Source organism: Dromiciops gliroides, chromosome 3 (assembly GCF_019393635.1).
Source record: "Dromiciops gliroides isolate mDroGli1 chromosome 3, mDroGli1.pri, whole genome shotgun sequence".
NCBI lineage: Eukaryota > Metazoa > Chordata > Mammalia > Microbiotheria > Microbiotheriidae > Dromiciops > Dromiciops gliroides.
Window position 1 is genome coordinate 53,915,473 of NC_057863.1, and position 26,250 is coordinate 53,941,722.

Consider the following 26,250-nt stretch of genomic DNA (forward strand, 5'->3'; position numbering starts at 1 on the left):
CTTTAATGCCGCTGGATGCTGGAGTCTCTGATGGGAAACTGGTATGACTTTTTCTCTTTCCTTATTTCTTTCCACTGTATCGAGAAGAACAAAAACAAAACTGTTTTCCCTTTCAGCAGAGAATTATAGCAGCGTGATAAAATAGCCCCACCCTTAAATAGAAAGTGGGATCTGATTTTAAACCTCTTCAAACCTCATTCTGCACAGCATCCTACTATGGTGAGATTAGGGTACTTTGTGGGACATCAGATAAACAAGGAAATCAAGCCAGTCAGGAGATGGTACTTCTTCCGGATGCTGAAGCTTTTAGGGAATATATTCCTTTTCTTTTAAAGGGGAATGAAGAAAGGTAAGGGGAAGTTCTGCAGATATCAGACCTGACAGTGGTTAGTGTCTGCCTGGGCAAATGAAAATGTGCTTGTTACAAATCTCACCTCACCCTCCCCCAAGCTTTAATTTTCTCTCTATTAGTTTATTAAGCCTGAAATTTCAAAAAGAGCCCCCCCTTCCACAAAAGGGTATCCTGAGCCTTTATTTTTTAATTTTGCTCTGTCCAGCTGCCAAGACTTACATTAACACCCCTCATCCCAGCAAAAAAACAAGGACACAATTACATCTGGCTTGATTTTGTGATGGCTCACGGTAACAGCTGCGTTTCATGTCTTTGTGTGGATACATTTTTTAAAATGAAAATCTCCATGGCAACAGCAGCAGCCATTCATTATGGGTTGCTGAGGAAGGGATGCTGATATTGGTGAGGGGAGCTGGGCCTGCAGAATAATGTGTCATTCACAGCGGCTTGTATTTCTTCTAACATTTCCATTTTCAAAAAAAAAAAGGAAAAAGGGATGAAAATATGTTCAAAAAGAAATATACTGAGGAAACTGGAGAGCTCAGGGAATTGATGAGAGGAAATGGAGCCTTTTATCTCAGGCTCGTCAGTTAAAATCCAGCTGTTTGGTAATGGCTAGTTGTCATTGAAACCTTTTTCAGCCTAAGTTCTCAAGAGTGAGCACTGTGACTTCTGCTTTCTTTGTAATAGCACACAGGGCCTGGCATGGCTAGGCACACAGTGGCCGCTTAATAAGCCATCATTATATTTGACATAGATGCTAATTAAAATAACAAGAACATAAATTCAAATGAACAGAGTAGTACATCTCGTAATTTTTCTCTTTCTGTGAGCACTTGGTGACAGTGATACTCTGAGAGGCTCTGTGGGCCTTAGCTATAATGAATAGCTTACTCCTTCAATCCCTCCCTACTCCTCCTGTATATCTGTGGCTCATCTGTAAAGATAGTCTTAGAGTTGCCTGGGGCACTGAGAGTGAAGTATGATCGAGAGCTCCAGACTTCTAGCCATGATATCACTACTGCCTCTAACTCCTTAATAAGCATAACTTACCTGCTTGTTTAACCAGAGCCATAACTAGGAATCTCTGTGCCTGGGGCAACTCAATTTACCACAACTCGTTCCAGTAGCAAGTTACACAAAAAACACCAGCAATTGGGGGTTGGGGAGTAGGATATTGACTGTTAGGGAGGGCACTGACACCTTGGTATGCCAAGCCAAAGACTGTGCATGACAGGGGTGGGGTATTCACCCCAACCCTGACATCTGGTACCCTCTTATTTTTACTATTCTTGCTGTCCTGATCTCTCTTCAAGTGTTGTGAGTACTTTCTAAGTTCAGTTATAATATCTTATATATAAAGCTAGACAGGACAACAGAGAACCTCTAGACCAACCTTTCCCACTCCTCCCATTTTACAGATGAGGAACTGAGACCCAGTCACATTCAAAGTCAGGTGTTCTAATTTTCAAATTCAGCTCATTTTCCACTGTGCTCTCTGGTGTCAGGCAAAGCACCAATCAGCAAATTTCTAGCTAAGGCTCTGCTCACATTTGGCAATTAATTCACTTTTGAATTAAGCAAAGTCTTTTATTTACCTGTTCTAGGCTTTAGGGGTTGTTTCAGCTTCCTTTAGGAGAGGATAAAGGACCATTCACTTGGAATTTCTTAGACAATGGCCAAAGTAAAACTTAAGAATCAACCAGTCAAGGGCAGCTAGGTGGTGCAGTGGATAAAGCACCAGCCCTGGATTCAAGAGACCTGAGTTCAAATCCAGACTCAGACACTTGACACTTACTAGTTGTGTGATCCTGGCCAAGTCACTTAACCCTCATTGCCCTGAAAAAAAGAAGGAAAGAAAGAAAGAATCACCCAGTCATGCTAGACTTTGTGGAAAGTCAACCTTTGGAAACAGTGGTTATTAGGCTTAGAGGGGAGAATGCCTCAAATGGACCAGAGTGTCTCCAACAACTATAGGCTTGCTAACACAGAAACTATAACACCCAGAGGGTGGCTTAGCTATGGGATAGCTGTGGGATGGGGGAGGCAGAGGAAGAGGAGGGAAAGGATAGAGAATGGAAGGTGGTTAAAGATGAATAGGGAAAGGGAGCAAAAAGGGGAAGGACTGGAGAGGGGAATAGACAGGAGAGAGAATGGGAGAAGTAGAGGTAAAGTCAAAAAAAGGGAGGACCTAGGCCCCAAAATGAAAGGAGAGAGAGAGAAAAGGGAAGAAAGAGAAGAAAAGTGAAGGATAAATGAGACAAACTCCTGGAGGAGAGACCACTTAAACAGAAACTCTTTCCAGCCCCACCCAATTCAATTCTAAATATGTTTAAAGAATCATCCCCTTGCTTTTTTTTTTTTAAAGCTTTCAGGGCGCTAGATAGAGCACCGGCCCTGGAGTCAGGAGTACCTGAGTTCAAATCCAGCCTCAGACACTTAACATTTACTAGCTGTGTGACCCTAGGCAAGTCACTTAACCCCAATTGCCTCACTAAAAAAAAAAAAAAAAAGCTTTCTTTATTCTAATTCATTTATCTGCCAAGACCATGGCTGAATATAAACTCTACTAAACTGTTTTGTGGTTTGATCTGTTTTCCCCTGTTGAGTAGAGAAGCAGTGGAGGCCAGAGAGAGGCTATGTGAGAGATAGTGAAGAAAGAGGACTCAAACTGTCACTGTTTATTGGCACACCTATATGACCAAGTCCTTCCCCTTCTAAGTCCTGACACTAGAGTAGTTTGTTTTGTCATGTGTTAGGATTAAAAGACAGCTTTGCAAATTAAAATATATCATACCATCTCCTTCTTATCTGCTGTCCACTTATAGCACCATTAATTCCCATTCAGACCAAGCAAGCATTGGGAAGGAGAAAGGTGAATATGCTCCTGGAGCATATGTAACTGTCAGTGGCTGTTCCTGACCATGCACACCACAGTCCAATTTTAGGTGTCATTGTGCAAGAAGGGGATAGCTCATCCCTCAGAGATAGGACTGCAAGCTAAGTGTTGGGAACAGTGATCACAGGAGGGAAGAATCATAAGTGTTCCCTCCCTCTCCCAGTGTACTGGGACAAAATTCTACCCCTGTGCTATTTGAATAAAACCTCTGGTTTTGCTAATAAACTGCCATATTACCCACCTCTACATATCACTAGGCATGCAACACTCACCAAATGAATTAGATTTCTGATCTGCTGATTAGTCACTGAATTAATCAAATATTTTGGGATCACGTAAGCCTAAATTGAATAAAGCCACAAAAACACAATGAATCAATCATTCGGTTTTCTCCTGCAGGGACAGACAGACTGACAGAGACAGAGAAACGAAAACAGAAAGAGACAGAAATAAAGGGAGACAGAAACATAGAGAAAGATTCAAGACAAATTCAAATTTTAGATCTGTGTTTACAAGTGACCAAATTCTTTGGTTTTATTAATGCTCTCTCTGTCTCAAATCCACTCTTGAACCTTCTGTGTTCCCAATTCTACAATCCCATTTCTTTGGTCAGTGATACTTGAAAAGATGTCACTGAGAAACAATCTAAAAGAATGTCAGTTGAGTAAATTTCATCTCACCTGGCAACAGAATGGACACTAGCAAGAAGCACCTTCTGTGGCCTAGAAACTGGTATTCCTGGGAAGATCATTATCAGAGGATGCTTCCCACTCCTCCTTTGCCTCCTCCCACACACCCCACTGCAATCCCACTCTATTTCCTAACTTGGTTGGTTGGTTGTTTTTTGTCCTTAGTTCTTGAAATGAACCAAAATGACATCACTATGTTGAGTTACAATGTGTTCTACTGTGGCTGAGATACCAATAATTGGGATCATTTGAGCATCAAGTCCCTCTCCTAAAATACCTTCTCACTGGACAGGGTGATCTCCCTGACTCCCACCCCTCAGCATCATCTGTCCCAGAGAATCACACCCAATGAGTAAAGAATTAATTGGGGATGTCATCAATGACAGCAGCTACCAAGTGGCTTCATCTGTATCCACTTTCATCCCCTACTCCCAGAAAACTCTTCCCTCATCCTTCCATGGTCATTATTTTCCTCTGTCCCCCCTCCCTTGTAATGCACTATTTAGAAGATTTCTCAGTTATGGTGCTGTGGAAGGACAGAGTGTCATATTTAGAATAAAGGGACCTGAGTTCAAGTCCCAGCCTTGTGTGGTAAAAAGAGCATTTGTATCTGTATTTCTATTTTCCTATTTCCTTATCTTTGATTTTTATTAGTTTCACCTTTGTTGTTTAATTAATTCCCAATTAATAAAACCTGATCCTTTTTGTGAATTAAAGCTTAAAGGTTCCTTTCTTATTGACCTGGGAGACAGTTCAGAGGGGAAGGTGAACCTAAAAGGTCCCTCATATTTCTGGGACCCCAATATTAAGGCGAGTCACCCAAATAACACTCCGTATATGAAATTTTGGCCCTCACGCTTGCCAATTATCTCTGTGACCATTCACTTCTCTCAGACTCAGTTTCTTCATCTGTAAAACAAAGGAGTTGGATTAGCTCTAAATCTATGACTGTATAATCCTAGATAAACGATAGCTATTATTAGTAGGATCACAGGTTCTCAACCTGGGGTATGTGACATTTTAAAATGTTTCAAGAACTCTTTCAATATAATTGGTTTTCTTTTTAATTCCATATATTTAATTTTATTCATTTTAAAACATTATTCTGAGTATCCCTAGTGGACTATTATAATAGATTATAGTACATTTATTATAAGGCATATGGTATTTATTAAGCACTTATAATATGCTGGGGAACTGTGCTGTTATAATAACTACCTTCAGTCAGGTGGGGTAGTGAGGAGAGACTGGACTTCTTGAAGCCAAAGACAAAATTGGCGACCAAACCCAACTCCATTTGAGTATCACTGCCTATTCTTTGGTCTTTTGTTCTGAACGTACTGTTGCAAAAATAAATATTGAAGAAAAGTGCTTCAAAACCCTCACAAAGAGAATAAAAGTTTGGGTGGCAAATATGCCCATTGGGGAGAAAGGGTATTTTCTTAATCAAGCATTTGTTCACATGGAAAATACTTCCAATGTAACATGTTTATCTGTGAAATGGAGGAAGCACTAAGTTTGATCAAACAATATTTCTGTACCATCCAGCCAGGCTATCTATGAGATAGAACTGAATGTGAAATTAAACTAGGAAACAAAGGGGCATCCTGTAATGGGCTAGCAAACCTTGCCTCTTTTTACTTTAGCAATATATTGTTCTATGACTCTGAAAGGAAAGACTTAAACAGTTCTCTTCTCATCAGCCATTGGACTTAATGATTATAACCCACTTTAGAAACTGCTCATAATCTAGAAGTGTTCAATTATCATTCTCTGGGTAAGGGATTTAATTGAGTAAATAACATCTTCCATTCCCACTGCCACTCGTCCTGATTGGTTGTCAATGGTGCCAGAGGTCTATCATTAAATTCTGGTCCATGCAATGACAGGCCCCTTATTCTCTTTTCTTATCATTTCCATTTCATTATAGCAACAAAGCTCTTGGTGTTCTGTGTGGAGAGGATTATAGTACTTCGGTGGTTTAAGTCACTCAGGTCTCTACCACCAAGCTTCTGGGGGCACTCAAGGTGCTATAATCCTGAAGACATGCAGCTGTCTCCCCCATAATGTTGCTTAATTAGCATTCAGTCATAAAATAGGTTTATTGGAAATCAAAAACAAGAGCTTTGTTGTTTTCCTGTATGAAGCCTCTTTTTGTTTTTTTAATTTCTTTGGAACGCAGACAGATACACATCCCAACAGTCCTGAAGAGGGTTGTTTGGCTTAGATTTTCATTTAAATAATATGTTCTTTCATCCTGTCCTGTCAGTCTCTTGCCTCAGTTTCAATTTGGATGCTTTGGAACCAGAGATCATACAAAATTTTACAACCAATTCTTCTAGAAAGATCAGTGATAGGTTAAAAGCCCCTTTAAATTCAACAAAATGTTTATGGAGTCCCTACTGTGTGCATGGGAAACTGGAAATACAAAGACAGAAACAAGTGACTTCAAGGAGTTTATATTCTATTACTCTTCTCCAGCCTCAGGCACTTCCTAGCTGTGTGACCCTAGGCAAGTCACAACTTCTGTCTGCCTCAGTTTTGCTCAATTATAAAATGGTAGTCATAATAGCATTTACTTCACAGGATTGCTGTGAGGATCAAATGGAATATTTGTAAAAAGCACTTATAACAGTGTAGTAAACATTTAATAAATGCTTGTTTCCTTTCCTTCTCTCCCTCCCTTCCTCTACTATGAGATTCAATATGTATGCAGATGAGAAAATACAAGATAATTTGCGGTAGGAGAGCTCAATAATGTCTGGAGGGATCAAAGAAGGTTTGGAAGGAAGTTAGAGTTTCTAAAAGGGAGACACCAAGGCAACAGCTGATTTATGTAATTAGACATTAGAAACAATGTCAAGGCCTGCTGAGTGGATTGTCCACATATTCCATCTGGGAGGAGGATTTTTTTTTTTGCTTTCTCTTAGATACTCATTTTCCAGGACATCATATATAATTATATCATTTAACCATGCTCACTGAAAACTGGCAGGCATATTATAAAGCATATTTTTTCACTTCAAGGACTCTCAAATTAATATATAAATAAATTAATATTAATATATACCACATTAATATTAATGATTACTTAGTTTAATTAATATATTAATTTTCTCAGCCCCACTTGAGAGCAGAAAATGACAGATGGAAGTGTGAACATAGAGCTGAAAAATAAAGCAGAGTTAAATAAAGCTAGAACTGAGTGTGGTTTAGTGGAAAAAAGAATTAAAAGGAACTTGGTTCAAATCTTGTCTCTGCAGATTTTTATCTTTGAGACCTTGGGTTGTCATTTAAATTTCTGTATGGCAGTATCCTCAGAAGAAAAATGAAGGGGGTAAATTATACCCCCTCATCTCATGACCCTTCTCACTCTAAATCTATAATTGCCTTTTCATGTATCCAATAGTACCTGAAATGAAAACTCATGTTTCTGTAACATGTGATGGTATATAAAATGTCTCTTACAATGACCTGTGAAGGAGCTAATGTAAGCATTATTATCCATCTCCATTTTGCAGATGAGAAAGCCAAGGCTGGGAAAAGTGAATCAATTTGGCTAAGGCTCCATGGGAAATAAGTTATAGGGCTGGAATTTGTACTCAAATCCTCTGATGCCAAATCCATTATCACTTTCCCTTGACTAATCTTGCTGCTAGCTCTTTATATCTGTTCTTCTGTTCATTTTCCACTCTCTTTTTCTCCTGTAGACCTAGTCCCAAGGACCAAAGTCCTTGAACTTTTAATTGCCTCCTCTTTTTTTGCCATCCTACTCTTTTTGTTCTCCCTTGTTTTTTCTTTAGTTCCTTGGGGTTTTGGGGACTCTATTTTTCTTGAATGGTGCCATTTGTGCTTGCCTTGGCTTGCCAATGTTGGCCTGACCCATATTGGTCCTATGGCCCAATCCTTCTGTCCCTGCCCAGTGATTTAGACACTCATCCCAGTGATCAAATGAGACCTTATACATGAAGCACTTTACAAGCCATAAAAGGCAGCATTTCACTATCTTTCATGCCTTGTCCCAATCCCATTTCTTTTCGATACATCCATGTTCTGCAGCCACCTGTCCTTGAGTAAATGAATAAATTTGTAAATGAGCACTTAGTAAAATGAAACTATATTCCCATCACTGAACACTAGGGATGCAAATGCTAGCCAGTCCCTTCCCTCAGGGCGTTTACATTCTAATCATGGGGAGAAAACACACATAGGTAAATTGTGTTCAGGAAGAGTTGCTTTGGTTTGAGAATCACAGGGATGGTGAGTGAAGCCATTGGAGAGTGGATCCACACAATCTTTCCAGTAGCAATGGCAGTAAAAAATTGATTAAGTTTCCTGAGCTAGAAAATGATGGTAAGAATAGAGTATGGCAGACCAATAGATTTCGAGATGGCTAGGGCAGAATATGAAGCATGGCGGATATCAGCTAGATATAGTGGGTCATATGATATATTCTCTGGTAAGTACAGACTGATAATAGATAGGCTCAATAAAAAAGCAACTTTTTACTGAAGTAGCAAGTGATCCTGTGGTATGAAACATCACATGGATTATCTGATAATTTTTTCAATCTATTGATCAATTTTGCTGACCTGCTCTCTTCTACTTTTTCCTTTTGAACTTCTTTGATATAAGGGATTGTCTCAGGGGAAAATGGGAGAGGGAAATCAGGTTAATTTGAGAAATAGAAAAACAAAATATCAATAAAATTTCTATTTTAAAATAGGAAACAAATATATTAACAACCCATTTACTCACTGTTTTAAGCTTCTTTGGTTATAGTACTAGAAGCTGGTTGGGAAGTCTCATTAACAACATGAGTAGAAATTTCTCAATTCTTTTAGACAGTGTTGAGTTTGGACCCAAACTTATCTTTAAACCCAACTCCTTTTGCTGGAGGAAATAGCATCTAGTAGGAACTAGTAGGAGTGATGTTTCTGTCTTACAAATCTTAACATCCTTGGATCTGTACTGCCAGACAAATTATGCAATTTAAAAATGTTATGTGGAAATAGAACACTGGGGAGATTTGTTGATCTGCAAAACTCTGTGCTTTAAACCCCCAAATGGAAACACAATGTAGCAAGCTGACTACCTTCACATAATGCATTACTTTAAGCATATAACCTCCTGCCAGGCTCCTAAATATAACCTTGAACTGTGGTGAAATAGATTCTCCCTCTCCAACAAGATGGATGTTGTATTCTTAATTAAAGTGAGCTCAGATTTAAAGCCCAGATGTTTTCTTCACCATTTTTGAATTAAAGTAGATGCTGGAAATCAGCTGATGGGGGCAAATCTTTTCAGGTTGTCTGTTTAAAACCCTTAGACATGTTGCCAATACACCAGACCAAATATGACTTTTTTTCCTCCTGCTGTGGATTTCTTCTCCTATTCTTCCTCCCTCTCCCTTCTTCTCTTCCTCCTTCTCTCTTCTTCTCTTCCTCCTCTACTTCTTTCTCCCCCTTGTCTCTTTCTCCTCCCCTTCCTTCTTCTCTTCCTCCTCCTCTTCCTTTTTCTTCTCCTCCTTTTCTTCCTCCTCCTCTTCCTCCTTCTCTCTTCTTCTCTTCCTCCTCCTCTTCCTTTTTCTTCTCCTCCTTCTCTCTTCTTCTCTTCCTCCTCTACTTCCTTCTCCTCCTTGTCTCTTTCTCCTCCTCTTCCTCCTTCTTCTCTTCCCCTCCTCCTCTTCTTGCTCTTCTTCTCTTTCTCCTCCTCCCTCTTCTCCTCCTCCTTTTCCTTCTCCTTCACTTTCTTCTCCTCTTCTTCCTTATTGTTAACATTACTATTATTTGTATCAGACCTATGATTTCATTGATCAATTAAACATTTATTCAAGATCTATTCTATTTAAGGCACTGTTTGATTCACTGGGAGATTTTTGTTGTTGTTTTTTCTAAAACTAGGACTCCATTAGTATAGGAGACTTCTGGTAGTGGTACTGTCTCTACCAAAGCATATTTGTACCTTCTCTCCAATTTAAAATCATAAGAGAATTCCCTGGGGCACTCTGAGGTCAGGAAACTTACTGAGTCTCCCAGAGTTGGTATGGATCCCAGGGATATTTCCTACTCTGAGACTGGCTCTCCATATACTGCTACCCTGTCTTTATCACATAACACTAGAGAGTAAAGACAGGGCAGTTAGCAAAGGATTCCATTGTCTAAGGGAAAGTTCATTGGCCTGGCATTAACAAAATCTTAATTCTTTTTTCAACCCTCTCCCCTCCCATAACCTTGTTGTAACATTAGAGGAAAAAGCTCTTGCTTGTTCATATGGTGTTACCTACACCATAGCCTGGGCTATGCTGTGAATTAATGAACTCCATAAAATAATACACCTGTAAATTTGACTGTCTTTCTTTTTCTTCTTTGCATCTCCAGCACTTAGCACATTTCCTGGCAAATAGTAGGTCCTTAATAAATGTGTATTGTATTGTAAATTTCCTGCCCGGGTCAGCAGTCCCACCCAACCCTTCTCTAAAACCTGAAACTTCAGGTGGTTTGATAGTATTTACAGCTGGAAGAAATTTAGATAGAGGCAGCTCTAGATGTACAAATAATGAAACTGAGGTCTACAGAGGGGAAGTGAATTTTTAGCCTATGGCCAGAGGCAGCCTATTAAACATCAGAGCCTGAATTCGATCCCAGCTTCCCTGTACTCTTCCCAATACTACTGTAATGTAGTCTGGTGCTTCCTTTGCCCTCCACAATGCTATTGGAAGTTCAGCTTTACTTGATTTGTGGACAAGTCAGGGGTTCGTTTTGCTGTGCTGTTTTTTGTAAGGGATAAACATCTCAACAGAGTCCCTACAGCCTCCACACCTCGTCAGGCCTCATAAAGAAAAAAGAAGAATTCAACACTTCATCTCCCTCACCGTTGAGCTGGTGTATGTTTCTTCCCCTGCAGAACCCTGTAACATTCTGACAAATTAATTGCAATTCCTAAATGGCTCGACACTCTTACAAGGAAATAGCGTTTTCATTTTTGTCCTTTGGAGCATACGGTGGAAGCGATGATGGGAATCTCTCCACAAAGGGGCTGTGCTAAATTTGGAAATAACATTTGAGTTTCATTGACATTTCCACCCTCGTTCTTCATGGCTGCTGTAGTGTCTCAGAGGGAGGGTTTTGACAGCGGCAGCCATGGGTGAGAGCCCAGGTGAACAATGACTAAGAACAATGGCAGATCCAGGTTGGTAGACCCTCTGGGTGTCGTTTCTTCAGCAAAAACCCTCCTCAATACAGTGGAGGATTCTATATTAAGAAAACTTGACCTGTGAATTTTCAGCGGGTTTCACGAATGGCTTCCTGCTTTCAAATGAAATGTGTCCTGGACATTTCTTACAAATTAACTACAGGGTTTCCAAAGTCTTGGGAAGCTTCCCTATCCTACATCTTGGGCTCTAAACAACAGGAATCATTCATCTGGGTATTCTACTGGGAGTTAACCTCAAATTGGGGATAGTTTCCATGTATAGCTTTATCCCTTCTAAGTCCTGCCAGGTTGTTCTACTTTAATAGTACCAAAACTGTAATGGTCTTACTACTTAGAGATTAATTTATGATCATATTTTACACATTTAAGTGATCTCTGATTTCATCAGTGTGAGCATACGCTCCACCATGATACTGATAGCAACCCTCTAGAATTGGGTGATTCATCCCTCCAAAGGCAGATTGGTGGTCCCTCCATTTACAGTGGCTCACCTCATTAGGGCCAGAATTGGTGCTGACACCTGAATGGCTTAAAACACACTACAGTTCAGAACCCCTGAGCTTAAGCAATTCACTAGCCTCAGCCTCTCTGGTAGCAGGTATTAAAGACATGCGCCACCATGCCCAATGAGATTTGCACTTCTCTGCCTTTGCTCATAATGTTAACATTGCCTGGGATGCCTTCCTACCCCCATCACCAATTTTGAAATAGTTATGGTCCAGGTTAAATACGTGCTCTGCTCTTTACTATTGCCACACACTATCCAGGTGATGGGCAAGTCACTTCATTCTGTGTACCAATTTTCTCATTTGTAAAATGAAGATTGAACAATCAAGAAGTCAGAGAGCATTTATTAAAAGCCAGCTATGTCGCAGGCCCTGTGTTACAGGCTGGGGCCATGAAACAAAAGGGAGACATTCCTTGCCATATTTTATTGACTATATGATATCTAAGGTCCCTTTCAGCTCTAGATTTTTGTGATCTTCCACGTGCCCCACCTTCATCCTCAGAACTGACAATGACTTCCCTTACAACGTACATCTGTGGCACTTATGTGTCTCATTTAATAATAACTAGTAATAGTAACTATAAGTTATAGAGGCTTGCAAAACATTTTACATTTCTTATTGATCTCTGGAAGGAAGGTGTTCTCATTACACCCACTTTGCAGATGAGAAAGTTGAGCCCTAGAGTCATTAAGCGATAAAAATTTAGAGCTGGAAGGAACCTCAGAAGTCACTTGGTGCACTCCCCTAATTGTCCAGCCCAAGGAAAAATAACCTGACTGAGGTCATCTAGAGTATTAAGTAGCAGAAGAAGGGTTTGAATTCAGATGCTCGAGCTCCAGTTCCATCAATCTTCCCACTTCACTAATGCTGCTATGGGTTTTACAAGGAAGAGAAAAATAGGGAAAGACAAAGAAACTCTGAGAGGGACAATGCATATTTACTCCTAGAGAGCCCATTTTGTAAGTCCCAAACTTAGAGACTTCTTTTTCACCTGAAAATAAGGACTTCATGTTCCAGAGCTACTTAGGAATCTGTCAAAGACATGGTCAGTGCTAAAATTTGCAACCCTTCTTGATGTCCTTATCCGCCTCCTTGCGGCCTAAATCATGGTGAGTATTCATTGACCCCCTCTGCACTTGGGTTGATATATAGTCCCTTTCTGAGTGCTTACCCATTTCAGAAAGCATTATTTGGAGCTGTACGCTCAAGTCAAACATCCCCAAACCCCGTTCAACAATAGACAAGGAGAAAGCAAAAATAATTGTCTGACATCAAGATGGAAGAATTGTCTGCTATGTCCAAGTCACTCTTTGGCATTTAATTCAGGTGTCTCTGGAGCAATAATTCACTAAATGTTCCCATAAGAGCTGAAAGACTTAATTAATGTGCCTTCTTAAGCACCCAGCTCTCCACAGGAAAGTATCTTTGGCCTTTGCAAAGACTGAAGCTCAGTGAGTTCTAATTTGAATTCGAGAGATTCCTGGCCAGAATCTCTCCATTTTCCCTTCCAATGTACCTGGAGACATTCTGAAATTCCTAGAGTCATGTATACTTCAAAGTAAATGCTCTTCTTCATCAGTCCTTGGCAGAATATAAGCCCATTTAATAGGCAGACCATTGCCAGAGCGAATTCTATTGGGTATATACAATTATTGGTCCCATAAAAATCAATTTTTATTTATAATTAAGTAACATTACTGAAAAGGGGTTGGTTGGTCCAGTTATTAAATGATAAATAATATATAAGGATCTGCCTACTTTCTTTGAGGGACAAAGAATTTTAATGGAAAAGTACTTTAGGTTTCTAATAATTTCTTCCCTTTAAAGGTCTCAGCTGAATAAAATACCTTTAAAAGAATTCTCCTGCCTATACTATTGTCTAATAACAGCATTTGTCCTTATGATCAAGGTCAGCGGGAAAGTCAAGGAGAGGAATGGAGGATACCTCTCCAAAATAAATCAGACACAGCTTATACATTTTAAAGTGGTTTAGCGGGATTAAGGAATTTCCTAATAAAATGAAAGTTCTCTGTCATTTTCTTCTGCTTCAGATACTTCCTCACTTAAAAATAGAATGACATTTGGAACTGTGCCTAAAGGGCTATGGGACTGTTCGTACCCTTTGACCCAGTGGTACCACTGCTAGGTCTGTATCCCAGAGACCATAGAAAAGGGAAAAGGACCCACATGAACAAAAATATTTATAGCAGCTCTCTTTGTGGTGGCAAAGAATTGGAAATCGAGGGAATGTCCATCAATAGGGGAATGGCTAAAGAAGTTGTGGTATATGAATGTAATAGAATTCTCTTGTGCTATAAGAAACGATGAGCAGGAGGAGTTCAGAGAAACCTGGAAGGACTTACATGAACTGATGCTGACCGAGAGGAGCAAAACTATGAGAACATTGTACACAGTAACAGCAACATTGTGAGATGAACAATGGGGATAGACTTGGCTCTTCTCAGCAGTACAACAATCCAAAACAGTTTCAAATACCTCATGATAGAAAATGTTCTCAACATCCAGAAAAAAAGAACTGTGAATTATGAATGCAGATTGAATTATACTGTTTCTACTTCTGGACTGGCTTTTTTTTCCTTCTTGTTTGAGGTTTTTCCTTTGTGCTCTGATTCTTCTTTCACAAGATGACTAATGTAGAAATATGTTTGATGTGATTGTGCATATACATCCCATATCAGACTGCTTTCCATCTTGGGGAGGAGGGAGGGAAGGGAGGGGCGGGGAAGAAAAGAAAAATTTGGAACTCAAAATCCAGTGAAAAATATTGAAAACTATACTTATATGTAATATGTAACTGGAAAATAATTAAATTTTAAAAAAGAAAGAAAATAGAATGACAACTATCACAGGTGGTAGCAGGATATTGCAGATAGAGATCAGGCCTTGGAGTCAAAAGGATCTGGGTTCAAGATTATGGCACATACTGACTGTGACAAGGGACAAGTCGATGAACCTCAAAGGACTCTAGGCAACTCTCCAAGATTAAAGATGACAGTTAAATTGCTGGCCAGTTTTAGTAAAGAAAACTTCCTCACCAGGAGATAGCTACAGTGGGGGAAGTTACATGTCTCCAATCAAAACAACAACCACAACAAATGCCTCCCCAAGTTAAAATCAGATAAACATTGAAGACTGGCCAGTCCACATAGAAGGACTGCAGAATTAGAAGGACCTCAACAGAAATGTAGTTCAACTCATATGTGAAAAAAGAGTCCATTCTCCAACCTATGTAGCAAGTGTTCATCCAGCCAGTGGGGCAAAATCTCCAGTGAGGGGAACTCAGAATCTATTTATGTCCAACTCACATTTGCCTCTCTGCACTGTCTACCCATGATTGTTCCTAGTTCTGTATTCTGGGGCCAAATGGGATCCATTTAATTCTTTTTCCACGGTTAATCCCTTTTGATTTATTTGCTGTTACCTAACCTAAGCATTTTCTTCTTCCTTACTTCCCTCAGGCTACGCATGCCCAGCTCCTTTAAATATAATAGCTAACATGTCTATAAGGCTTTAACATTGGCAATTGCTTTACAAATATTATCTCATGCTATTCTTAGAACAAGGTACTAGGTGGTGCAGTGGATAGAGTGCTGGGCTTGGAGTTAGGAAACCTCAACTTACTGAGTACAAATCTGACCTCACACACTTACTAGCTGAGTGACCCTGGAGAAGCCATTTAACCCTGCTTGCCTCAGTTTCTTCACCTGTAAAATGAGCTGGAGAAGGAAATGGTAAATCACTCCAGTGTTTTTGCCAAGGAAAGTCTAAATGGTGTCATAAAAGAGTTGGGAACAACTAAAAAATGAATGAACAACAAAACCCTTAGAACAACTTTATGAGGAAGATGCTATTATTATCCCTCATTTTACAGATGACAAAACAGGTTGAGAGAGTTTAAATAATTTGTCCATGGTCACATAGCCAATAAGTATCTCAGGCTGAAAGTGAACTCAGATCTTCCTAACTTCAAGTTCAATGTACTATTCACTGTAGCACCAAGCTGCCTAAATGTTGTACAGTATGAACTCAAGGCTCTTGAGCATCCTCTTGATGTTCTGTAGCTTATCAGCATCCTTACCAATCATGGTACCCACTACTGAACTCTATATGGGGTCTGACCCCATCAAGAAATGTTACTTTCCCTTAAGCAAGTCAAGGTATTAAGTACTTAATATTTGTTAGGCACTGTGCTAAGTCCTGGGAGCACAAATAGAAATACACACACATACACACACACACACACACACAAACATAAAGACAGTACCTGCCCTCAAAGATCTTATATTATAATGGGAGAAGACAACAAATAAAAGGGAATGGGAAAGTGAGGGGTGGGTGAAGATGAAATAGTAAGGTCCTTAGAGTCAGAAGCACAGCCAGGAGAGGAATGTAGCATAGCTGACCCCAACCCATCCCCAAGATGGAGGTCCTTGAAAGGAGTTTACTAATAAGAGAATGGTGCTGTCATGGTAGAGACATATTCCAAGATGAGATGACCCTAGATGCTGATGGAAGTTCCATCGTGAGAAGATAGCTTAAATATAGCCAAGATGAGGAAGGAGAATGGAGGTGAGGGATAAGGAGAGGTAACAGTAAAATAGGGTCCAGAAGTGAAGGCATACCCTTAACCGATGTTCAAGAAATTGCATGTGCTCTTGATATAAACCAGGGAGGATCTAAAGAATGCATGGTTGGGGGCAGCTAGGTGATGCAGTGGATAGAGCACCGGCCCTGGAGTCAGGAGTACCTGAGTTCAAAGCCAGCCTCAGACACTTAACACTTACTAGCTGTGTGACCCTGGGCAAGTCACTTAACCCCAATTGCCTCACTAAAAAAAAAAAAAAAAAGTGCATGGTGACAGGAGAATCCAGACCCTGGGGTAGCAATTTAGAGAGAATAAGATTATTAAATGTTGCTAAGGACAGTTCCAGGAATGGCAGGAAGGGACTGATATGAATAATTGGTAGTCTTCCAATATATCTGTGATATCCCAGGAAATTTATGTCCAGGGACAGGAAAAGTGGTTGTAATAACAATCTCAGTTACATCTCTGGTGTGACTTCCCATTCACCAACTCACTTGGTCTCACAAAAGTTCTTTTGATATAAATCAGAAGAAAGAGAAAATTCAGACAATCAACAGGCTCTTATAAAGTGTTTATTGTGTTAATCAGTGGGGATAAAAAGGAAGACACCCCCCAAAATAAATCCAATCACTGTCCTTTAACAGCTCACATTCCAATGGGGGAGAAAACCTGTAGATAACTATGTTTATAGAATATGCATACAGACTAGATTCAAGAGATGATATTAACAGTGTAAGGAGCAAAATTAAAATGACATAAAGATCATTTGCTTGGCTCGCAGTAATTTGGTTGAATATAGGTGAAGGAAAATGAGCAGCTCTTTTCTGAGAGACAAAAAGCCATGATAGATTTAATGCTAGACTTGGAATCAGGAATCTGATTTGGAACCCCACTTCAGACCCTTATATTTGTATAACTTGGGGCAAATTGCTGAACTCTCTGAGACTCAATTTCTTTCTTTTCTTCTCTTCTCTTCTCTTCTCTTCTCTTCTCTTCTCTTCTCTTCTCTTCTCTTCTCTTCTCTTCTCTTCTCTTCTCTTCTCTTCTCTTCTCTTCTCTTCTCTTCTCTTCTCTTCTCTTCTCTTCTCTTTTCTTTTCTTCTCCCCCCACCCCCCTACAGGACAATGAGGGTTTAGTGACTTGTCCAGGGTCACACAGCTAAGTAATTGTCAAGTGTCTGAGGCTGGATTTGAACTCAGATCCTCCTGAATCCAAGGCCAGTGTTCTATCCACTGTACCACCTAGCTGCCCTGGACTCAATTTCTATATCTGTAAAATAGGGATAACAATAGTATCCACTTCATAGGGTTGTTATAAGGACTGAATGAGTTAATGAATGGGAAATGCTTTGCAAATTTTAAAGCATCTATGGTCAACTGCTATTCTATTGTTGTTGGGTTTGGTTTTTAGATGTTGATGGGATATCTCTAATAGAGGAGACATTTCTACTGTATTGTTTTCTGGAACTAGACAAAAGGAGATTTCAGAACCATAAAAAGCATGCCATAGATTATTAAGTATGCAAAACATAATAGAACCCTTTGATAGTTGTTGGGGGTTTTTTTTTGGGGGGGGGTGTCGGGGCAATGAAGGTTAAGTGACTTGCCCAGGGTCACACAGCTAGTAAGTGTCAAGTATCTGAGGCTGGATTTGAATTCAGGTCCTCCTGAATCCAGGATCAGTGCTTTATCCACTGCACCACCTAGCTGCCCCCTTGATAGGATTTTAAAGAGAATCCAATGTCACCGGCAAGTTGAAACTGGGGACCTTGATCAGAAATGTTTTCTTGGCGATTTCTTCCTTCTAAAATTACTTTGTATTTACATCAACTGTATATGTTGTATAGCCTGGTAGAAGGTAAGCTCACTGAGATCAGGGAATATTTTCTTTTTCTTTTGTCTTGGTATTGCCAGTGAGTATCACAGTGTCTTGTACATAGTAGGCATTTACTAAATGTTTGAGAAATTGAAACAAATCATCACCCCTGTAGGTTCTCTGAATATGTTTGCTGATGATAATGTTTTTTGACTCAGGAAGCTGTTAAAATACTAAGAAAGTTTCCACTTTCTTACCCAAAATATTTATATATTTGAGTTATATGAGTAATTACTGTTCTCCATAAGGTTGTTGTGAGAAGGATGGATCTTTTGGGAACCTCAAAGAGTTATATAAATATTAGGCATTGTTATTTATTATTATAAAATCTTATTGTCATAGAGTATAAGAACTGGAAGGGCCCTTAAAAGTCATCTAATCCAGGGGGTAGCTAGGTGGCGCAGTGGATAAAGCACTGACCCTGGACTCAGGAGGACCTGAGTTCAAATCCAGCCTCAGGCACTTGACACTTACTAGCTGTGTGACCCTGGGCAAGTCACTTAACCTTCATTGCCTTGCCAAAAAAAGTCATCTAATCTAATGCCCTCATTTTACAGATGAGGAGGCTGAGGACCTCATAAGTGAAATGATTTGCCCAAGGTCATGCTGATAGTAAAATGGCAGAGACAGTATCCAATTCCAGGTTTAATAATTCCAAACCCAGTGGGCTTTTTTCCCATTATACCACAGTGCCCTAGCACAAAGTACATTTTTACCAACATACCTTCCTGGGCACAAAGAGGAGATCAGATCTTTTAGACATAGTCAGCATCACAAATTCAGCATTTATCAATTTTGGAATTGCTCATGTATTTTTAGTCTGGCTCCCACTCCCAAGCCCCAACTAGAACAGGAGCTCAAGGGAAGAAATTGTGCCTTATGCTTCTTTTCTGGCTCCAAATTTGCACCTAACATGGTTCTAGACATTTGGTGGGATCTCCATATTTACGTCTTGATTGAATGACCCACCAGAAAACTTCCTGTTCCTACCCTATGTCTGATTCCCATTCATCTTCCATAAGCCAAGATATATCACAGTTCCAGGGAGGAATACCTGGTAGCTGAAGTAAACTACATTTTTAGGCTAAAACAACAGGAAGGGAAATGTCTATATCCAGGTCAAGTGGGTTGCTCTTCAGCAAAGCTATCTACATGGTGGGGGGTATCTAAAGCTCACCTCTCTTTTGCACTATCAGAGACCTAGTCCCTTCCAGCCCTCTGTAGCCTAGCAACCAGTTTCTGCAACTCCTAAAGGGAAAAAAATATGGCGTTTGGGATGAGGAATGGATGAACAGGTGAAGAAATTGGACAGGGCTAGGTAGACTAATAGAACCAAATGGAGCCAGTGCATCTCTGGGCAGTTTCCCCACACATATTTTATGCTCACTGGCATGCTACTCCAAGAGAAGTTACAGTGCCTGCTTCTCTCTGCCCCTTCCAGACTTCAATGTCCATAAAATACTCTTATTTTGAAGTTCAAACCATCTTTCTCTAGCACCCTATCAAGATTCTGGTCCCAGCTCTCTACCATTGTCCCCCCACCCCAATCATTTGTCCTCCACTCTCAAGGAAGACTAACCAACACTCTTCTTCTAAACCCTGTTCTCATACTTGGGTATTTCAATAGACATATTGATGTCCCTTCTAATACCCCAACCTCTCATTGCATCAACCTGCTTAATATCATGACCTTTACCTTCTCTCCACCAAAGCAATATACCAGGATGCTTATATCCTTGACCTCACCATCCTCCATGAAATGAAACACTGAAATTCCTCCCTAAGACTGTAACCTCTTATCCCTCCATCTCTTCCTCTGCCTCAATCCTCCTAAAGATCATGACCTCTAGTCACTTCCTTCTTTCTTACAGTCCACCCCACTCCAAGTCCACTTAGCCTGTACCAGCTTCACTTTTTTCCCCTTTGAAATTTTGGCCCTCTAAATAACCTGCTCCAATATCTACTATTCTCTACCCTTTGATCTCTTGCATCCTTTTGCTACTAATGCCATTCTAAAGACCCAGCTCTAGGTTGTCTTGATGGTCCAAATTCTCTGTGCCTACTTGCAGGCTGGTGGATGTTCTTGGAGAAAGTCACACAACCATGCTGACTAGATCTACTACATCATACTAGGTGGGTTTTTTTTTATTTTGCTCTCTGTTGAATTTCCCACAGCATCTATTCCTAATCTTCCTTTCTCTCCTCAAGAGAGAAGAAAATAAATTCCTAATAATCTCTTGATTATTTCATCCAATGGCCTTCTCTAAATCTTCATCCGTCTTGACCTCTCTACAAGCTTTAGCATTATTGATACCCTAAGCTAAGCTAGGCCCATACAAGGCCCGGCTAGCAATTCAGGTTTAGGGTTTGAAATGCAATAAAGAAGTATATGTGGATCATGAAATTCAATTAAAATCAACTTTACTAATGGAAAATTAAAAGAACAAAGCCTTCACAGTTAAAAGAGATATAGAAAGGTTACTTGCCAACCATCACAGTTACCATGGCAACTGGCCAAGTTAAATCCAGAAGGCATTCCCTTCAGGCAATTGTCATTCTAATGAAATCATTGAACCCATTCTCCCCTCAAGAGAAGTTCTCATATTTCTTTCAGCAAAAGCCATATGGCTTCCCCTACTCTCCTTAAAGTACTAGCCCAACCTATAGACTCCTTAGCAGGACTGCCAAAGGACAAAGGAGAGAGACAGACACACAGAGAAAGATAGAGGGAGAGAGACAGAGAGAAGAAAAAGCAGAGAAAGATAGAAACAGAGAGACAGAGTCACAGAGAGAGAAAGAGGGAGAAGGAGAGGGAGAGAGAGAGGGAGAGGGAGAGAGACAGAGACAGAGACAGAGAGAGAGAGAAGGGCAGAAGGGAAGGGGAAGTAGAAAGAGGTGAAGATAGAAATACAACCCCTGTCTTCTCAATTCTCAAGCCTAGTATCCCAGTAGAACCTCTCCCCAGTGACAGCTCTTAGCTCAAAGCAAACCGTACTCCTCCCATGAATCCCTTCATCTTGAATTCTCTCTCTCTTCCCTAGATTTTTCTGACATCTATCTTTCCTGATTCTCCTCCTAGCTGTCTGACTTTTCTTTCTCAATCTCCATTGGTGGATTATATTTCGTGTCCTATAGCCAGGACTTTGTCCTAGGCCCCCTTCCCTTCTCTCTTTACATATATTTTCTTTCTTGTCATGATTTTATAGGCTCCCTTGGGTTCAACTATCATGTGTATGCCAACAACTCTCAAATCCCCATACCTAGCCCCCATCTCTCTCCTGAGTTCCAGTGTCGCAACACTAGATACTTGCTGGACTATAACCACCTGAATAGCCCAAAGGCATCTCAAGATGAATATGTCAAAAACAGAATGCATTATCTTTCTCTCCAAATCCATCCCTCTTGCTTACTTTCCCATTTATATCAAGGGTACCACCACTAACCTTCCAGTCCCCCAGACTTGTACCTTGGCATCAACCTAAACTCCTCACGCTGCTTCGCCTTTCATATCTAACTAGCCAGTTCTTGCAAATGTGACCTCCACAAAAGGACTCACATTCATGCCCCTTTTTAAAAAATATATGGCCAGCATCCTTGTTTGTGTCTTCATCATTCTTCACTTGGACTATTGGGAGAGCCTCCTAAATGGTCTCTCTGATTCCTGTCTCTCCTCTCTTTCATCCATCCTCAACAGAGGCCAAATTAATATTCCTAAACCATGAACCATTTCACTTCCCATCCAAAGACTCTCCAGTAATTCCTAGTTACCCACAGGATAAAATTCAAACTTTTCAGTTTCGCCTTTCAGGACCTTCCATCTGGCTCCAGCCTCCCTTTCTGGACTGATCCTATGTTATTCCCCTTTATATCCTCTATATTAGAGTAAAACCAATTGACCTATACATAGCATACCATTTCCCAACTCCATAGCTTTGCACAGGCTGTCGCCCATACCAAGTATACCTTCCCTTTGAACTTCCTCCTCTGTGAGTCCATAATTCCCATCAAGATTCAGTTCATCCCCTCCTGCATAAGGCCTTCCTTGATTCCCCCTAGTTATTTGTACTTTCCTTACTCCCCCCACACACCAAAACAAGCAAGCAAAAATAAAAACCTTCATATTTATTTTAGATTTACTTATCACTAAACACATAGCAATGCCCCTACCCCTACCTCCTGGTTAGGTTATATGCTCTATAAGGGCAGGGGATAGTTCTTTTAAAAAAAATCTCTGAATCCTCTCCTCATTCTGATGTGTACATGGTGATTTCTGTTTTTTCTCATTTTGTATTTAAGTTTAAAATTAATTTTTAAATTACAAAAAAAATCTCTAGCACAGTATCTTACATATGGTGAACACTTAATGAATTGAATTGAGGGAGAGGGGATATGGGAACCACAGAACAAGAGCTAGAAATGACCACCTATATGGTCCAGCCCTCTCATTTTGCACAGGAGGAAACAGAGTTCCAAGGAAAATGGATGCTTTGTCCAAGGACATACAGGCAGTGTCAGATACAGGATCTGAACTCTCACTTCAGAGCCAGCAAATGATCTTTCCTGTTTGAATTGAGTTGAATGCAAATTCTGTGCATCAAAAAACATCTTTGCCAATCTAATGATTTTGGAAAATTATTTGCAAAGCTGTGTTAATATGTGAAAAGTCTCCCTGGAGGGCAGAATACAAACAGAATGTTTTATCATTATATTTATCATTACCACATTGGAATGGAGAAGTTTGCTAATCTCAGTCAAAGCCAATATCTCAAACCTATAAATAAGCCTTGGGCACTGGGCAATGAGACTTTACAGCATTCCTCGTTACCAGTAGATACAATAGGCCTAAACCTGGTTTTCTACAAAGCATAATACTTTATAAAAAATGAGAGTGGGGCGGGGGGGGGGGAGCACATCAAAGGCAGTACTTTTTTCTCATAAATTTCAAGGGTTACACTCAATATCCACATTCTTCTTCATTATCCAATTATAGGATCAAAGAGAAAAGTGTTTGGCCTAGTTCTAGGGCTTAAAGTCATAAGATAAAACCTAAGCATATTTCAAACAACCTCTGCTATGCACTAGGTTTCCTGTCAGAGAATTAGGCTCTGCTTTCTAGTGCCATTTTCACTAGTATCCAGATGAAAGATAACAGGTTAGGGGGCAGCTAGGTGGCACAGTGGATAAAGCACCAACCCTAGATTCAGGAGGACTTGGTTTCAAATCCGGCCTTAGGCACTTGACACATACTAGCTGTGTGACCCTGGGCAAGTCACTTAACCCTCATTGGCCTACCAAAAAAAAAAAAAAAAAGAAAAGATAACAGGTTAGAAAACAAATCTTCAGAACCAAAAAATATTTCCCCTACCGCTTTGAAAAGTCCAAGTTTAGATATGTGTCAGAGATACCTTTTACTTTAGCCTATTACAAATTGCCCTTTCAAATCGAATTCCAAAATCTCTCGATTTGAATCCTAATGAGTTTAAAACATCCCAAATATTCAAAGAAAGAGGACCACCAAAATCAGAAGTGGGACTTAACGAGTTTTTTGGGGGGAAGCATCTTATCTTAGCGCCTCTGCTCATTTTAACATGGTGATCCTGAAAATTCCCTAAGGTAGGAAATGGCTTCCACTTGATATGAACATCCTAGGTTTGGTGGCACTGGTAGAAAATGGCAAATATGGCGTCCTGAAAGCTCTGGAAGTACATAGCGCTCCCACTGGGGGAATGATTTCCTCAGTGTAAATAAATCTGCTGTCATCTGCCCGAACTGGGACATAAAAGATAACCTCTAGCAGCTGCAGCAGTTTGTTTCTGTGGGAAAATGTGGGCTTTTTCTTCTCCCCTGGGGTTAATATTGCGCCGCAGTTGACATTGCCAGAGTTCTGTTTCCGAAGGGTTACGCTGGTGAAGAAGAGAAATGCCTTGTGGTTTACGACAAGATCACAGCTGAAGATTCTGTACACACCATGATTTGTATAGGCCATTTGTGCATAAGCCATAAAAGTGCACTTTTTTTAACCAGGAACATTTGTGAATATATAACAGCACCAAAGACATATGGCCAATAAATAATTCACCATTATCCATCTTCTCGGCACACTCCTTATACACCTACCATGTTTTAATGTCTAGTTTGCTCAGAAACGATATTCTTTACGATGCTTCCGATATAAAAATATTTACTGACTGGCAGCAGGATGGGGAGGCTCTGAGATGAGGCTGCTAAAAGGATCATATTTGTGCAGATCTCCATCTCATCAGGCAGCTCTACTAGACCATTCCAGTCACCATCTTGTTGGAAGAAAACATTCATTCTTACAATAAAGGGTCGCTGAGGGCTGACCTGGGTGTTGTGCCCTAGATGATTGTGCTGACTCATTCTCCTTCTTTTATGTCTTTTCAGTTCTATATCTATTTATAGTCCCAAGGACAACCCAAACACTTTTGATGCAGCTGCATTCTTCCAATCTGTTGGGAACTTCCTCGGAATCTTTGCGGGATCATTTGCGATGGGGTCTGCCTATGCTGTTGTCACAGCTCTGATATCCTTTGTGGTTGCCCACTTTGCTTTCTTTTCGTTTTGTTTTAACTTATTAAAAAAAAAAAAAACTTCTGTAGGTTGGAAGCATTTTGAGATGTGAAAGCAGCATCCCAATCCATTGTATGTTCAACAAAAATGGACAATGGGTCATGATTATGTGCTCCAAAAACTAAATGTGATACTGTGGATTTAATAATAATATCTGGTATTTATATAGAGCATTGAGGTTTATAAAACATCTTATAAATATTATCTCAATTGATCCTCATAATCACCCTGGAAGGTAAATGTTGTTGTTGTTGTTATTGTTATTCCCATTTTACAGGTGGGGAAACTGAGGCATGTGAAGATTAGGTGACTTGCCCAGGGTCACACACCTAGTAAATGTCTGAAGTAGGAATTGAGGTCAGGTCTTCCTGACTTTTGATCGAGTCCTCTATTCACTTTATCAACAAACATTTCTCAATCAAAGATGAAATCTAATATTTTTGCAGCATTCTGACCCAACCCAAACTCCCTGGATAGCCTAAAGTGTCTTCTCTGAGCATAATAAGATCATAGACATACAATTGGGGGAGACCCTAGAGGCTAGTGAGTCCAATGCTCACCTTTTATTGATAAGGAAACCAGTTTTGTGTAGTTGAAACTGTGCTAAACTTCAATTCATAGAACCTAAGTTCGAATCCTGATTTTACCACTTAGTTACTTAACCTCTCTGGGACTCAGTTTCCTTATGTGCAAAATTTGGATTTTGGACTAGATAATCTTTAAGATTCCTTCCAGATCTATATCTATGTTCCTATGCCTTGCCAAGTTCATAGAGGGGACTAAACTTAACAGTTGGGACTTGAACCTAGGTCCTCTCACTCCAGGGACAGTTAGGTGGCATCATAGTGCACAGAGTGTGGGGCCTGGAGTTCAAATCTGGCCTCAGATACTTAGTTGTGTGATCCTGGGCAAGTCACTTAACCCTGTTTGTCTCAGTTTCCTCATCTGTAAGATGAGCTGGAGAAGGAAATTGCAAACCTCTCCAGTACCTCTGCCAAGGAAACCCCAAATGGGATCACAAAGAGTTGGACATGACTGAACAGCAAAAACCTCTGAATCCAGACCCAGCCCTTTTCTACTCTATATATTGTCTCTATGGAAGGAACCAAGAATGCTTTTTTTGGTTATCCCTTTCAATAACAGGCTGGGTACCAGAAATCAGGTTTAACGATTCTCTAAGGCAATCTTGAATCAGGAAACAAACAAAATCAATACTAACCTTTTATATTAATTTTGCTGCCTGTCTCCTCATTAAGATTGTGTGAACTGGTCACTGAACTTCAGGGTAGTCTCAAAGCAGAAGACCCCTGTGCATATACCCCAATGTCACTACCTGGTCTATGGACTATGGGACAGGATCTGCTGCAGGCACTATATGTTGAAACAAATTCTACTGAATTAAGTATTTATCAAAAACATGCTATCATCAGCACTGTATTAGGTGTATGAACTAATTACAACAAGCAGTCACGGTGCTCAAGGGGAGTGAACTCTTGAAAGATGAGAAAAGACAG

At 40.1% G+C, this 26,250-nt stretch overlaps 1 protein-coding gene across 1 annotated transcript in view; it reads left to right on the forward strand.

Moving 5' to 3' along the window:
* The window catches only part of SLC9A9 (solute carrier family 9 member A9), a 733,387-nt gene that overhangs the window by 299,320 nt on the left and 407,817 nt on the right, over nt 1-26,250 (forward strand). The window contains 1 exon segment of the mRNA XM_043990722.1: nt 24,551-24,689. Within this exon segment, the coding sequence (XP_043846657.1) occupies nt 24,551-24,689 (139 nt within the window).